Source organism: Engraulis encrasicolus, chromosome 18, assembly GCF_034702125.1.
Source record: "Engraulis encrasicolus isolate BLACKSEA-1 chromosome 18, IST_EnEncr_1.0, whole genome shotgun sequence".
NCBI lineage: Eukaryota > Metazoa > Chordata > Actinopteri > Clupeiformes > Engraulidae > Engraulis > Engraulis encrasicolus.
The window spans coordinates 34,825,556-34,842,894 of NC_085874.1; the positions used below are offsets into that span (position 1 = coordinate 34,825,556).

At 45.4% G+C, this 17,339-nt stretch overlaps 1 protein-coding gene across 3 annotated transcripts in view; it reads right to left on the reverse strand.

The window, feature by feature from the left end:
• Positions 1–16,346, reverse strand: part of LOC134469329 (ankyrin repeat and SOCS box protein 2-like) — a 17,550-nt gene extending 1,204 nt beyond the window's left edge. Inside the window, exons 1-10 of one of the 3 annotated variants that reach the window (XM_063223515.1) lie at positions 16,190–16,346; positions 12,363–12,556; positions 11,640–11,809; positions 10,853–11,008; positions 9,563–9,808; positions 7,591–7,762; positions 6,889–7,190; positions 5,434–5,702; positions 2,146–2,299; positions 1–261 (exon numbers count right to left, since the gene is read on the reverse strand). The exon at positions 1–261 is cut by the window's left edge and continues 1,204 nt beyond it. In XM_063223515.1, the coding sequence (XP_063079585.1) occupies positions 128–261; positions 2,146–2,299; positions 5,434–5,702; positions 6,889–7,190; positions 7,591–7,762; positions 9,563–9,808; positions 10,853–11,008; positions 11,640–11,809; positions 12,363–12,502 (1,743 nt within the window). In that variant the 5' untranslated portion in view covers positions 12,503–12,556; positions 16,190–16,346 and the 3' untranslated portion in view covers positions 1–127. Of the gene's footprint in view, positions 262–2,145; positions 2,300–5,433; positions 5,703–6,888; positions 7,191–7,590; positions 7,763–9,562; positions 9,809–10,852; positions 11,009–11,639; positions 11,810–12,362; positions 12,557–15,890; positions 16,046–16,189 lie in introns of those variants that run through there. The other 2 variants (XM_063223516.1, XM_063223517.1) reach the window with 2 other exon arrangements.
• Positions 16,347–17,339: the final 993 nt, after the last annotated feature.

Below are 17,339 nucleotides of genomic sequence, written 5' to 3' on the forward strand. Positions count from 1 at the left end.
ATGCACGTCATCTGAAAGGGCCCCATAACCAATACACACAATGTAATAGGGACCCAATTCTGGGCCCGGGACAACAACCCCCCCCCCTTGTCGGCAGGCCTGTGTGGGGCGTGTGCGAGGCGCTGGCTCATTCATCATTATATTGGAGGTATCTGATAAGCCTGCTGGGGAGAGGCAGGGAGCCCAGGACGCCCAGCCTCTGCAGCCCAGTCTCCTGGCGGATACCCAGCCGACACAGCTGCTTCAGGGACGGGGGAGACTCTGGAGGGTGGGGAGGGGAGCACAGGGAGACACAGGGAAAGCACCACAGTCTGTTTTGATTCAACTACTAGGCTGATTCAGCTGAGCTTTATGAAGTCTCAAGGTCTAGAAGCTTACAACATGTTATGAAGAGAGATATCAAGAAATACCACACACAGAGATAAAGAGAGATATCAAGAAATATCACACACAGAGATGAAGAGAGATATCAAGAAATACCACACACAGAGATAAAGAGAGATATCAAGAAATATCACACACAGTTGCAGGTGCACGCATATCTCACACACACACACACACACACACACACACACACACACACACACACACACACACTTTAGAGAGAGGTGGAGTAGCTTTCTTTAGGTTAGTCAACATCAATATTTACTGTAAGTAATGTGAAAGGGCAAGAAAACACAGAACCAATTAAAAGTCATACATGGGGAAAAGTTAAAGAAAGTGCAAATAAAATGTAACACCTCCTACAATTATAATCCAACGATGACATAGTTTATGACACTTAGTTGTTGTTTTTATGATTTGTTAATTCAGTGTTTAGACTTATCAAGTCACAGTCAAATATCATGCACATACAAACCAAACGTACAGTGCAAAAGTGCAGGATGAAAATGTAGTTCAAGCAAGGGCAAAAGATCAACCTCACATCGATGAGCTCCCATTTAATCCATTTTATCTATAGAGTGACTAAGTCTGAGGAAGTGCCGTGCTGGCCCAAAAAGATAAAACAGATTAAAAGAGAGCTTTATAAAGTAGAAGTACTTTCTAGAATTCAACCATTAACGTTCGATCAGGGAGAGCGACCAACTGAAGCTTGTGTTTAGAGAAATATAAATATTCTATTAGCCTGATAGGTCAGACCCCATTCATTTTGAATTACTTCATAATCCACGAATGGTCTGCTTACGCATCAAAATCTCAAATGATCATTGGGGCTTTTGGGAGGAAATTATTGTACACAAACCAAATGGTTGCTTTAAGTCAACTGAAGGAAAACTCTGAAGTTTTTTTTTGATCGTGTGTTTTTGATCGTACAGAGGACAAAATTATGGTACAAATGATCGTACATCTGGCAACATTGACAACCAGTGTTACCGGCCAATAAGCAAACTCACTTGGGAGCATAATAGCATACGTCAACTGTCAGTGATTGGTCGGAGCTCATTTCAAAACAAAGCTGAGCTCACGCCCTAGTGCTCCAGGGCACCGAGGATCCAGACCTAAAATGAATTACAAAGTAATTAATGTGTTCTGGTAAAACCAGGCTAGCTGCCTGCTGCCACCGAGCTAATTACATATTTTTCGCTTAACTTCAGCTTCTCTTTTGACGCCCTCGACACTAGAAAAGCTTTTGCAGCTATCACTGATTTTGCCACTTTCTCTTCCATACAAAGTCAATTACTTCCACAGCTTTCTACGCCTTCAACACCTGCTGTCTGTTCCAAGAGTAAGGGGTCTTACATGCTAGGGCGGTAAAGCGTCGCGGAACGGCCGCGATTTTTACCGGCGTCATACATTGAAACATATCTGTCCTTACACACCAAGCGGCGGTAGTCGGGCGTCAGCGGGAGCCGGCTCCGCACCGCGCTGCATTTGGAAAATAGAACTCGAGCATATTTTTCACGCCGGCGACCGGCGGTGTCTCATTCAAATGAATGGCAAAGTATTACGCTAGCTTTGGCTGTGGGGGGGGTTTGAAGAGGACTGGCCGCGCACGCCGACGCTGTCAGTGTGAAAGGCAGAGAAAAACACACCGGTCGAAACTAAGCAGAAAGACCGCGTTCGTCCCGTGACCGTTCCGTTCGGCTTTGTTCATCGGTGTGGGGTTCATCTTTGCCTCTAGTCTACAGGCCTGTCATGACTCACTGGTGCGGTGTGTGAGTGATGCCCAGTCCGGGTGGCCGTGTAGGAGCTGGGTGAGTCTGGAGCAGAGGGGCACGTGGCCCACGTAGTCCAGCAGCAGGCTGACGATGGGACCCGCCCAGCTGCCCACCGAGGGGGCCGAGACCGCCTCACAGAACTACACACACACACACGCACACATGCACGCACATACACACACAGAGACACGCACGCACGCACATACACACACACACACCATGAAAGGCATGCAGAGCCGCCTCACAGAATATACTGTATACATACAGAGGAAATTTTGCAGTACTAAATCAACACTAACAGTGTTTTTACAGTCATGGGTAGCATAGCTATTACTTTATAAATACACTGTAAGCTTTTATGACTGCCCTTATAGCTGGTCATTAATACAAGTTTCATGGTATAGTAGGCATACATTACAATGACTTAGAGCTATTTTATAAGTAGATATAACAGTATGCAGTGTATATCTCAGGTTAATTTTTATTCAAAATAATGGACTTCCTTTGATAGTTCTACCACTTCAACAATTATCCATCATTTTTTTCATGCAACAGGGCATCAGAAAATGAAATATAATGAGGAAAAGTGTGTATTTTCAGTAACATGTTCAAAGAATTCTAATCTATTGTGTGACGTCAGGCGAGGCCATTCAATAGCCCACAGTAGCGGTAGCCCTGTATTCTGTACGGTGTGTGATTGAATTATGCCGTACGAGTATGAAATAAATATCATTGCCAATATTATATCATGACCGCTACAGGGTGCCATGTGACCGTGAGGCAGTAAAATAGCCTACCAGTGTTCGAACTATACCCCAAAAAAGTGGGGGGGGGGGGGGGGGGTGGTTACGATTGCGCTTGCCTCAAAGTGCGAGTCTCGAAGGGCTAGGCCTACCATGTGATTTCAAATTTCAAGTAGGCCTACACTACAAATTACCAGACATTGTTAGTATCAACCTTTAGGTCTATCATGCCATTTCAGCATCATGTCCAAGTGGGAAAGAATGTAAACAGCGACAAATGATAAATAAATAAAACCGTTTGGGTGAATCATTCGCTCCAAGCTTTTTAACGGCAAGGTGCAAAGCAGTCGGCTGCATTAAGACTGTCAGAGATTACCAAATTCAAACGACTGCAAAGCAATCTGTCTGGGCACAGCGGAAAGCACCTGTGCGGTCCACACGGCCGTCAGCAGAAAACGAATGAACCTTCCTTGCAATACGTCCGAGAACATCAGTACACCGTATGTCAAATGGCGCATTTGTCTACTTGTTTCGAGCACCACGTTTCATTGTCATTGCCGCGAGTTTCTGACAAACCACATAGTTGAGCTGCACAACGTAACACTATCATACACAACATGATGAAGCGCCCCCCTCACGTTTGACATCCTCGGGCCGAAGTGTCATAAGGGGGTAAAGACCGTGAACATAGTGACACACACTTCACAGTGGTGTTGAAAACGAAACGAAGTTGCCTCCCACAGCCCAAACGCAAAATAATGCCGAAAATTGAATGCCCCCTCAGTTGTCCTGGCTAGGGCAACTGGCGCGTTATCACTGCTTCTTATTCAATGTACCAGCACTTGCATTGTACTCGCGCTGCACTTGTCTCACAATGCAATCAGCTGCGTGCTCCGGGCGAAATAGTCAACTCTCCCACCTTGTGGACACAGAAGGGAACAATTTGAAGAACGCGTTTCAGACGGACGGACAGACATAGCCTACCCTCAGATGCTGGGACGCATCTAAACACGTGGATCCAACGCGCGTAGTAGGAAAATAGAGACTGAAAAGATACAACCAAAAGGCTCTACTCGAAGGCTCCAGCCAACGCTGTTGAAAGATTGTTTGCCTCTCTCCCTGGCCATCTGAATGAGATGCTTTTATCAAACGTCATACCAAATCTACATAGGCCTAGGTTAGTTTTGGTATTTATGTTTATAGTCCTATTTGATCTGGCGACTATTGTCTTGCTGTCTTGCTTGAACCACTCTGTTTGGATTACTTGAAGACTTTCCATGGATTATCCTGCATCGTCTCAGTGCCGTGAGTAACCTGGAACATAAGTAGGCTATATCATCAGAGGTAAGCTTAGTCACTTTTGGCCGCGAGAGACTTGGAAGGCTTGGATTTGCGCCACACAACGTGGATTATTGAAACTGAAGACTTGATTTCTTCTATATGGATACTTTCGTTTGGTAGGCCTATAATAACGGACAGTGCAGGTTTTTTTTGTGACACACGGACTTTTTTTTTTTTTTTCAAGGAATATAGGTTAACCGAAATAGTCCCGCCGCCGCGTGGGTTACCTATGCTATTGATTTGTGACACGCATGTGGGTGACCTTTATTGAAGTTGCATGTAATTCTATTGAATTGATAATAGTCCATGTGATTTTTACAACAGCGACATGACTCGGGTAGTATACTTTAGCCTACTGTTTTGCACCTAGGAAAAGTTTGACGCGATTTCAGCACCATGGACAGTCACTCCCCAGTCGGGCGAAAAGCACCACATTTTAGGCTACGCAGATCATTTCAAGAGACCCGTTTGTGCTGTTTGTAATTTAGGTAGCCTATTGCATTTAGCTGACACGATATTGGCAGTTAATTAAAAATGATTAAAAGCAAGCCCAAAAATATGAAGGGATTAGTAAAAAAAAAAAAAAAAAGAAGAAGCCCATGTCGCATAGCCTAGTCTAGCCTATAGGTCCAAGCAGATTTTGCAACCCTGCATGAATAGCATTTCTACTAAAACTAGTTGGCCAAAAGTTACTAAATCATTTAGAAGTTGTTACAGTGCCCTGCATGAGAAAAGCCGCACGATTACCGGTAGTTGCGATTTCTATTATAGGCCTGCAGGCCACGGCCGTTATATCATTAGTGATCGTCACCTCGCCTATGTAAAATTCCAGGCAAATAAAATTAGAACGTTCACCCATGGCCTCGCCTGACGTAGTCGCCAGGTTACGGTTAAACCCACATTTGCCACAACAAACAACAAAAATCGTTGTTTAACATCGTTTTTGGAGGGACTTATATATGTGGATCATTTATTGAATACAGTGTGTACACATTGATCCAAAGTAGTGGTTAACCTGCGATATACACTTTAACCCTTCATGATTCATAGCAATACAAATAATATAAATGAAAAAAAAGTTCATTTAGAGCACAGGTAAGTTTACGGTAATTATAACTTGCATAGTCTCTTAGTGTCTGCGCATAAGCACAATCTCAACACCTCATCATCTTGTGTTCACGAATGCACACCTGCACGCAGGGCTCCTCTCTGTCCAGCCCAAGGTCGTCCTTGCCGGCCCGCGTGGTGGCAGGCGGCGGGGGGTGTGGGTGTGGGTCGGCGCCGTACCGGCACTGGAAGCAGGCCGGCGCGTGGCAGCCGTGGTCCAGCAGCAGCTTCAGCATGGCCGGGTAGCGCAGGCACAGCAGCACCGCCGCGGGGAACGCCAGCTGGCAGTTGGGCATCCCGGCGTTCACGTCAGCCCCATGCTCCAGGAGCAGCCGCGCCATCTGGACGTTCCCTTTGCGGAGAGAAGATAAGAAGTTATTAGAAGTTACAGTAACTTGACCCTGCCGTGGCCAACCGGTAGGGTACTCGTCTGCCATGCGGCCGACCCGGGTTCGATTCCCGGCCCGGGTCCTTTTGCCGACCCCTCCCCATCTCTCTCCCCATTTGCTTCCTGTCCACCTCTCAAACTGTCCTATCATCAATAAAGTCGTAAAAAATTACAATAACACTGTTGATAGATATAACTGAAGGTATAATACGTAGATGCGTAATATAATCTTTTTTGGTGGTTTAATATTTGGTTTAGGCCAGGCCTATTCAATTCCAGATGTGGCCGTTTCAAATTTCCACTGGCCCAGTTACTGATTTCAAGTTGAATATACAGTGGTTCAGTTTAATAGCACTGGTTTAGGATTAATCCCACAGACAATATTGCAGTTGTGCTTCTAATATTATGCTATACTTTGTACAGAGAATGTTGCAGCTGTTTATCTTTTAAAATTTTGCGTCTGAGGTAATAGTTAGGTTTTTAATTATGGAAAGTGACAGATACATGAAGTTTCAGTCCATGGTTCAAAACCTTTCTTACAACTTCGCTGAGAAGGTGACCTTTCTGTCTGGAGCTCTTATTATGATCAGAAGTGGTGAGATCAATTTTGTGGCAGGGGACTGTACTTTCTGAACTGAAGATGGATACCTCATGGATACATTTTCATGATGACGTACCGTACATAAATAAAAGTACTGAAAAGTTACCCTGCACTCACAATGGCACCATCGGCCAACAGATGACAGTAGGCGTGTCTGATATGGGATATACTACATATACATATACAGATACTGATACAGTCTGATTAACTGTCCGTCGCAGCCTAAAAAGTTGAACGTTTTTCAACATAGCTGTGACAGAACCAATTGCTCTACAGTACATTTTGCATCTGGCCCTTGCAAAGTCAATGGGATGCATTGGTAAACGGTGCCAACGTGAACAAAGGGTTAGTGCTTCATACATGTAGCGCTAGGGGTGGAGCTATAGGGAGGACCAGCAGGGCATTTGCCCTGGGGCCCAAGGCACTCTTCCATTGGTGGTGGGGGCCCTATTCTGACCATGGTAGGCTGTGTATGGGGCCCTTTAAGTGTTTTGCCCTGGGGCCCTGTGTGCAGTTGTTCCGCCACTGTGCAGCGTGCACATGTCCTACCCTGTCTGACAGCCACTAGTAGAGGATTGAACTTGTCCAGATTGGGGTCGGCGCCCGCCTCAAGCAGCAGCTCAGCCGCGTCCTCATTGCTGTTGTTGACTGCAAAGTACAGGGCTGTGGTCCTCCGGTCCTGGTACATGCGCGACTGGTCGTGAGAGAGCAGGGCGTTGACGTCATATCCTGCCTGGATGAGAGCTTCCAGGATGTCGTCCTCGTTGTACTGGGCCGCCAGGTGCAGGGGGCTGATGCCGCTCCGTCTGACCCGCTCCGCACTGGTCACCGGCAGCAGCAGCTTCACTATCCTGCACTCAGGAACAGAAATGCAACACTTTGAGGGTGGTCTGGGACCAAATAAGTGTTAAAATAACACTATATATTTTTTTACTGTGCAGGAGGAATACATCTTTCAGACATCAAGCAAACTTAAGGTCAAAGTACAGGACAGGACAGGATTGATGAGAATGGACAGACTTACACAACTGATGCACAAAGCTGAATTACTTATCCTACCGAATCTAAATCAAACCACCTAAATGATATTATAAATACTTAGTACTCTCAACTCTTCTTGTGCTCACGTTGCAATCTCTTACTGTATGTTACCTTAGCTTTGTTTTATTTCTCTTCGTGGATGCTAGATGTGATATGCTGTAAGCAATTTTTTGTACATTTTAGGAAAAAGTGATGTCAGTATTTATTTACTCAATATGGCCATGCTGGGTGGCCGTGTGGATCGGTAGGAGGTTTGTCTTGGTCGGCCTGTTGGCGTCCGCTCTGTGCGTGAGAAGCAGCTTCACCACCTCTTCGTATCCGTTCTTGGAGGCCTCGAATAAGGCAGTGGCTCCATCACTCATTTGGAAGTTCACATCTGCACCTGGACGCAGACGAGGACCCAGAAAGGGGTTTACTTACTTTCTAAACAGCATAGTCCATTAGTGTTGAGAAATGTACCGTCATCACAACAAGTTTTCTAAATCTACAATTTAATTGTAAAATAGTGCCTGAGGCGCAGGTATGATTAGTAATCCATTCCATAACCTTGTGAAAATGAATGAGCACCATTGCACTAATAAAAAACCACTCGAGTGCTACAGTATATGTAATTAAAAAAAATAAAGACACAATACTGTAATATGCAAAGAATTGAAATCGAAATGTTTGTGTGATGCCCAAACTGGTTGGTGGTGCAAAGACCAGTTGTGGTCTCTTTTGTTTAAAGGCTGTAACAACAGTTCAAGAGGATGAGCCCCAACAAAGTAACATGTACGCCTGAATAACGGTGCCTGTACAATGTGCAGGATGGACTGTAGAATAAAAAAGTAAATAAACCCTCTAGGAAACAGGATCCAGTCGAGCCCGATTTCAGCGAAGGATAAAGAGATCAGATGCCAATAAGATCTTACAGTTCTTGTTTCTGAGACACCAATATCGGAATGCTCTAATCTAAGCAATATGCCACAATGCTATCCTCCAATAACCCATGAGCTCATATTGCAGACATAGCCTATCATTCTATGTGAGGAGGCCTGTGGTTCTTTTTTCCGGCTCAGGAAACCCTGATCAAAAGATATTTCTGAAAGATAAAATCGAGTTGTTGTTTGCCCTGATGAAGACTGATTGTAGTCGAAACGCGTAGGCGTTATCCATTAAAATAAAGGATTTTAAACTTTTTTTGACTAAGATCAGTGTGCCTCGGATCATTCTGACTACCACTTTCAACATGGAACCTTCTTTTTGGACCTTCACATTTTGGAGATAGTCACAAGCTAAGTTACTGAAGTTAGCATTTCCGAAGAGCACCTGATTCTTTTACAAACAATTGACCCAACGCAGCACTCTCCTTTTCCTCTTTATTGTTGTAGCAATTTTGTCAGCAGTGCGGTCTTCTTATAAACCTTGTTTATGAAGAGGATCAAAGCTGTTGTCAGCAGTGCTGCCTTCTCCACGAATACCTTACAAAACCTAATGGCATAGTCCACATACATAGCCTGTACCACTGCTGGGCCACATTTCTCGAAAGCGTAGTTGTTAGCCAGTTAGCAACGTGGGTAGTTGTCAATGGGAAATTGCATTGCAAACAACAAAGTAGCTAACGTAGTTAGCAACTATGGCTTCGAGAAATGCATCCCTGATGAGTAGCGCCAAGGCCTCCAGGCCTGCGTGGGCGGGCAGAAAGGGGTTGGGATTAGGGAATATAGACAGTGGGTATTTCTCAAAGTGAAGTGTCCTAGCCTTGATCGGACGAGAAACGCCCATTTTTCACGGATTTCACCAAAGAGTATCCAATGACTAGCTCTAAGTGTAATTAATAAATGGATACTCAGGGCGCAAATGGGCGTGTCTCGTCCTAGCACGGCTAGGACAGTTCACTTTGAGAAATACATGTCTGTTGTCACGGCCCTGTGCATTGCAGGCTTCTATCAGGACACTACTTGTCACTGTTGGTCTCTGCTGCTCTGTTTCCCTTTAAGGTGCTGCCGCTGATTGGGGAATTGATTGCTCATCCAGGGAAGGTGGAGGCCAGCCTTTAAAAGCACGTCTGCCTCTCTCTGGTTATATCTCAAAGTGAAGTGTGTTGAAGTGTGTCTGTACTTATTGTGAGCGCTATTAGAATACAGTTCGGCAGACATACTGTAACCTGCATTTATAGACATAGCCTACGACTGTACTGTACCTCTGTTGATGAGTAGAGCCAAGGCCTCCGGGCAGCCGGCCTGCGCCGCCAGGAAGAAGGGCGTGATGCCGTAGGTGTTCCTGCGGTGGAGGCTGGCCCCGGCCCTCAGCAGTGTCTCGCAGATCTCCACGCTGTTGTGGCACACAGCCTCGTGCAGCGGCGTCCAGCCCCTCCTGCAAGCCCTGTCCAGCTCCGCCCCGTACTGCAGCAGCGAACACACCACGTCCACGTTGTCATGCTCACAGGCTAGGGAGGCAGAGGAGGCAACAGTAACTCGGGCCATTCGTGAAGTCTTTACGAGAAAAACAGAAAAAAATCAACTCTAAGCCTCGTGGTGCCTTCACGAATTGCCTCGTTTCTCGTGGTTGGGCGACGAAAGGGGGAACTGACAATTGGGGTAGTTTGGTTCTGGGGGGAAGAATAATGCTGACGGGCGTCAACAATTAAGCGCGACTGAAGGCTAACTGGAAACGATGGTAATCAAACATTTCAAACAAGTGATTAAGTTTAGGGTTAAGGTTAGGGTTAAGGTTAGGGTTAGGGTTAGGTTTAGGTTTAGGGTTAAGGTTAGGGATAATGGGAGACATGGCATGAAGCTGACACAACGACAGTGCTCCCCTCCCGGAATGCACGCTGCTCGCGGTGGTCTCTCTCTCTCACTCGCTCTCTCTCACCCTCTCTCTCACCCACTCTCGACGACAGCGCGCGTTGCCCAACTACGAAAAATTAGGCTATATCGTAGTGGCACAACGAAGCATGTAGTTGATTTTCCCTGAGAATGGGCTCGAAGAGGAGAATAGAGGGTAGGAGAATAGAGGGGAGGAGAGGAGAGGACAGGAGAGGAGAGGGGAGGGGAGGGGAGGAGAGGAGAGGAGAGGGGAATGGAGGAGAGGAAAGGAGAGGAGAGGAGAGGAGAGGGGAGGGGAAGAGAGGAGAGGAGAGCAGAGGGGAGGAGAGGAGAAGAGAGGATATACGATAGGATGGATAGGACAGGACAGGACAGGACAGGATAGTATGGGATATAATGTGATTGGATAGGACAGAATAGGATAGGACAGGATAAGATAGGATAGGATAAAATAAAGTACAATTATTCACATTGTATGTTTGTGAGATCAGGTGTTTCAGAATAAAATTGGACAATGAATGAATGAATGAATGAATGAATGAATGAATGAATCAATCAATCAATCAATCAATCAATCAATCAATCAATCAATCAATCAATCAATCAATCAATCATGCACCAAGCAAGTTCATAAGCTGATAATTACAAATTTGTACCCGTACCTTTATGCAGGGGCGTTTCTCTGTCTGTATTGCCAATGTTGGGGTCGGCACCTTTCTCCAGTAGATATTCAACACAAGCTACACTGTCATTTTCCACGGCAAGGAAGAGAGGAGTCTTCTCCTGCTCATCACGATGGTTAATGGCCTCAGGAAGGACTACAATTTCACAAACAGAAAACGAACTTTCAGGTGAAGTACAATGTGTGTGGTTTTGTCAGAGAAATGTATCATCTTTATTTATTAACTGATTTGTTATTCATGTTAACAAATAATTTTTGTATCCATGTTTTTTGGGTGTCCGTGGAATTTGAAATTGAAAATCAACTTTCAATTTTCTCCGAGACTTGGTCTGACCAAGAGCATAACAATTTACATTTCCCAAACGGCATGGTTGACCCACCTCCCTTGCTTTGCTGATAGTTTGCTTCCTGACAAAGAGTGAGTCGTTTCCCGATTTTTTGGGAGATCAGAAACAATATTTACATTGCTGTTGGCCTGAAGTAACGCCGCAGATGTTGCGTCACTAGGAGGGATAGAGTATTAGCCAAGTGAAAAGCCATGCCTGAATGCGGGGGGAAGGGGAGAGAGGAGAGGAGGGGGGTGCATTTCTGGAAAACGTAGTTGTCAGCAGTTAGCAACTTCGGTAGTTGCCAATGGGAAATTGAATTGTAAACAACAAAGTAGCTAATGTAGTTAGCAACTACACTTTCCAGAAATGCACCCCAGAGCAGAGCAGAGCAGAGCAGGGCAAGGTCATGCTTGAAATACTGGGGAGCCTATGAAGTACCTGTCAGCAAGATGCCAAGGCATTCCTCCTGGCCGTGGATGGCTGCCAAGTGCACTGGGAGACATCCCAGAATGCTTGGCTGTTCTCGTAGGCCCCCTCTGGCCGTCATCAGGCCCAGCAGAGTGTCCACGGCTCCGGTCTTGACAGCCTCGGACAGCGGGTCTACCGTCCTGCAGCACACAGGAGAAGGACAAAGCCACAGAACTATAAAACAGGGGTGCATTTCTCGAAAGCATAGTTGCCAACTATGTTAGCTACTTCGTTGGTTGCAATGCAACTTCCCATTGGCAACTACCCAAGTTGCTAACTGCTAACAACTACGCTTTCGAGAAATGCACCCCTGTTTTACAATGCAGCGGTTATTTTGTTGTTTTTGTCTTGTGTCCTTATCATCACTTTATTATCTACTTTATTTAAAGAAAGGAGCAGAGTCAGAACAAAACAAAAAAACTGAACAAGCAATTTTATTGAAAGGATATTGACACATACGATTACACACATGAACGTATAGCGTAGACGTACAGTGTAATGCATGAATGAATGAATTGGAGGGCGGCGGCGGCGGCGGCGGCGGGTGGGGGCACTCCACACATGAAACACAATGTCTGTAAAATGGACCACAAGTGTGAATGTATGTGTCTCTGAATGATACAGCCCCACAACAAACATAGCAGATGGAGGGAAATGTTTGTTTTGTGTGTGCAATGAAGACGGCTGTCATACTCTTCTGGTTCTTGGGTGGTGTAGAAGGTTCCATCGTATCTTCTCCATGCAACCCAATGAGTCCCATCACTGCTGGTGAACGTGTAGCTACGGGTGGCGTCAGACGTCGGCGTGTTGTTACGCAAGTGGCCAAGCTTCATGTTTTAAGAAGGTCGAATGTCTTGAGGTATGAAGGTACGAATACACTGAGTACACTGTCAATACACAGAATGATGGAGAAAATAACATAGATGTGATGAATCAACAACGGCAATTAGACACTTATAAGGACAGTTCTTCAAATGCATATTTTTCATGATGCATTTATGGGTACAACACCCTTTATACTTTATGCGGAAAAAGTCACCGAGGTTATTCCGTCATGAGTGTTACCGAATCCTTGGTTGTTCATTTCCCGTAATTAAACTTTTAACCGGCCAGCCTTACTGCTCCTAAACACAGTTCCAAACATAGAAGAAGACCATTTGAAATTCAAGGGATGTGCTGCTGACTCTCTAAAATAGCTTTTCATTTAAAGATAAGGAACAACATTAGTCCGTGCAAACGTGTTGGCCCATTAATCCCAGACTGCCCCATCTTGGCAATAAATTCCTAATTAAGACTAAAGCCTTGCTTCATAACTTGAGGCATGAGCGCATAGCTGGATTGGCCATAACGCATGCAGGGCATTTGCTCAGTGGACTGTTGATAATTTTGGCCTGGTCCTCCCCTCAATGTAGCGGGGTCAGTCCTCATGCCATTACAGCAAAACTCTCCGAGTCAGATTTAAATAGTAATTTTGCCTGTTGTGCTCAAAATAGCTCATAATAGATTAAAGAAAATATTGTCACAGGATTCATCGCCTCTCTCAATTGCCTGGCAGACCTCTCTAGGCCAAAAATGCCCGGCCTGATTTTTTTGTCCCAGTCCAGCCATGCATGAGAGCCAAAGCCAGCAGGCACTTGCATTATTATGATGATGATGATGAGGAGGACGAGCAGGAGGAGGAGGATGATCATCCATGTGTTCCTCCTGCTGCTGCGGCTACACCCCGTAGGCCTGGTTTAATCTCCCCCAGCTGGTGCTGCTTGGTCTCCAGGGCTGTTGACAGCTTTGGTACCTGGGCCCGGAACAAAGTCATCTGAAAAGGCCCTCCAACCCATACATACTGGGAAGCCAAAAGGGGGGGGGCAACAGGGTCAGTTGTCCCGGGCCTTGGGAGAAGGGGGGCCCAGAACTGGGTCCTCATTACATTGCATGAGTTGGGTGTGGAGGCCCTTTCCGATGACTTTGGCCCGGGCCCAGCCAAAGCTGTCAGCGGCCCTGCATACATACACAATGTAATGAGTACCCATGTTTGGACCACCCCTTCTCCCTGTGCCCTGAACAACTGACCCGTTTGTCCCCCCCACCTGTCGGCCTTCCTGTGGTTCTCACATCAACAACATCAACAACAAGAGGGTGCTTCCATGCACGGAGGAGGTGTGACACGCATACATTGACCTCTGGGCCAAGGCAGTTTTTGCGAGTCATCTCACCCTCCCACGGGGAGGGAGTCCAATTTAGGATCAGTACTACGCGCCAAGGAAACTCCAGTAAACAAAGCACGCACAACAGTTTGGCCTTGTCACGAGAGACACGGGAGGCGAGCAGAACACTGCAGACTATACCCTGGACTGGAACAAAAAACCAGTCCAGGCATTTCCATCCAAGACTGGTCCAACAGATATTGAGAGAGACAATGAAACCCGCGACAACAGTTTTAGTCATCTATTACGAGCTACGTATTTTGACCAAAACAGCCAAAATTAATATTTAAATATGACTCCGAGAGGTCAGCTGTAGCGGCACGAGGACTGATTTCACTATATTGAGGGGCGGACCAAGCCAAAATAATCAACAAGCCACTGGGCAAATGCCCTGTATGCCTTATGGCCAATCCAGCCACGCTGCCCCCCCCGACAGCCAGAATAGTGCCAAATGCTTCAGCAGGTTCAACAACCTTGAAGGAAAAAGGGTGCCGAGGGAGGTGAGCATTGCACTGCAAGGACATCTGTTCTGAGCTTTAGATAGCAACCAGCAATAACTCCTTCAGTGTTGCCAGATTGGGCTGTTTCCCGGCCAATTGGGCTGCTAAGGATGACCATCTGCGGGTAAAAATGTCATTTAGCAGGAAAAAATGCTCAATTTTTGGCCACAGAAATCCATATAATTGGGTATTTAGTGCTTCCAGGTGGGTTTTGAGCTTTTTTCGGGATGGAAATCATCAGCCTCATCTGGCAACCCTGAACTCCTTGCTGTACTTCAACTCATTGAAGTACCACGAGTGCATGAACTACAGGGCCATTCATCTGATAACCTTCTCTATGTTTTCTACAGTAGTTGATCAGTTGTACTCTGTCATGACGGAATCTGTGAAGTCTAAATTAATTCACTAATTAGTTCACTGAGGCTGTACAATTCTTTGTCTTCATTCTGACTGTTATAGGGTTTAAAACGTATAGTTTACATTGCATTTGTGTAAGTAGTGCGCAAATGTTTGTGTTATGGTGTGCCAAAAGTACTGTGGTATGTGCAGGGCTGCTGACAGCTTTGTCCGGGCCCAGGACAAAGTTGTCTGAAAGGGCACCCAGACCCAATACATACAATGTATTGATGACCAAATTATGGGCCCCCTATCTCACTGGGCCCAGGACAACTGTCCCCTTTGTAACCCCTCTGTCGTCACCCCTGGGTATCGTTAAGTGAAATCGTTAAGTGACAGGTGTAAAGCGCTCTCTCAGGATGTGGCCCATCTGTTGGAGTATACGGGTTAAGCAGGAGCTCTGTGTTCAATAATACAACCATGACATGTGGTGCGTGCAACACAACAACACAACACAACGCGACACGACACGACACGACACGACACGACACGACACGACACGACACGACACAACACGACAAAACACAACACAACTCGACACGACAACACAACACGACGCCACACAACACAACACAACTTGACACGGCACGACACAAGACGTGACACGAGACAACCCAACATAAGATCATGGTCAATGGTATGATGAACATGGTAGCTACTGTGCTCACAGTTGTTGAAAATATGATCAACGTATGGAAATTATATCAACAATAGACATACAGTACATACCGTCCAAGTGCAAGATTTTTTTCAAACTCGTAATGTGTGCAGTCCCACAGTAAGCATAAAACAATGAAGATTCATTGAAAATGTGAAAATGAAAAAAGGAATGCATATATCTAATAAATATGAGTAGGAAAGCAATACATTTGCTGATATGAAGTGAGTGGCATGCATGGCCCTGGCAAAAATGAAACAGTTTATCCACTCAGCAGCTACATACTGCAACTGTAGCTAGACAGATGTGTTAAGTAGTACACTTTTGAGAGACATGCAGAATAGCAGAGTGGAGAAAGTGATACTGCCTTCTGAATGAATACTGTATGTGATACTATGTAATACTAAATGTATGACGTTCATTATGTTCTTTTGTTTCAGACATGTAAAAGTTAGTTATCTTTTACCTGACATGTAATCGACGGTGAAACTTTCGTCTTCATCAGAGGGTCACATGGATGTTGAAATGTGACGTGCTTTAAAAACAGCTGACGTTGTGGAGGTGTGACCTACTGTACATGTCGGATAAAAGATAACTAACTTTTACATGTCTGAAACAAAAGAACTTTAATAGTGAGATATAACCTCAGGGGCTCTTCATATTGTGCATATCAAAGACTTTATCACACTAGGCAAATCTATCTGTTTTACTGCTGCTCAAGATGGAAGTGAGTAAAAATGAGAATGTGTGGAATGCTATGCATACCTTTTTTTTTGGACAACTTTGGTTGGTGATTTAAAGTAGATCTTCAGTCTGGGCGCTGGTTTAAAATATCCGCACAGAAGTCTCCCTCTCTGTCTCTTGCTCTCGGTGTGAGTCTCACAGAAAGACCATCCTCTGGGCACAAAGGCGACATGCACTACAACTGTAACTGAAGGCTCCGTGGGGGTACAGAAGAAGAGGCCCCCAGTGAGCAGGGCCGCTGCTAAGGTATTGGAGCCCCTAAGCATAACTGGTCAGGAGGCCCCCCTCATAATTAAATAATAATAATAATGATGATGATAATAATAATAATAATAATAATAATAATAATACATCTATTAAGTAATAAATATGTTTTGTAATGTAATTCAATATTTTTTAAAACATTTTTTAGTTAATCTCAATGGAAGAGGACCCAATTTTGGAGGTATAGTAGTGGTTGGCGCCCCATGCACTAGTTGGTGCCCTAAGCACTCTGCGTACTTTGCTTATGTCTAGCGGCGACCCTGCCTGTGAGAAATACTTCAAGAGGCTGGGCTAGCAGGCTACAGATCAGGTTTCAGATCAGAGCAGGTGGGCACTGCAGTCACCTCCAGCAGGGCCGCTGACAGCTTTGGCTGGGCCCGGGACAAAGCTGTCAGAAAAGGCTCCCCACTCAATATATTCAATGTATTGAAGACCGAATTCTGGGCCCCATCTGTCCCTGGGCTCAGGACAATTGACCCCCCCCTGTCAGCTTCCCTGACCTCCACTGAAGTGGACCTGAAGCGGGTCAGCTGTCTCTAATGCAAAGGTGATTTATTAGGTCTCTCCTCCCCCCTTGTGCAACATTGTTACCTCCACCAAGGAGGTTATGTTTTCGGTCACGTTGGTTTGTCTGTCTGTCTGTTTGTCTGTCTGTCTGTCTGTCAGCAGGATATCTCAAAAACTTTTGAATGGATTTGGATGAAACTTTGTGGGGTTGTTGGACCCATGGAACAAGTGATTCAATTCTGGTGGTGATCCAGATCAGGAACTGGAACCAGGACCTTTTTAAAGATTCTTCACCTTTGCTGGGCTATAAATCTAGACGCCCCTAGTGACTGCAAATTCAATTGCGGGACAGGACAAAACATTCCAGTTTCTAACTCCACCAAAAGAAGACAGAAAGACT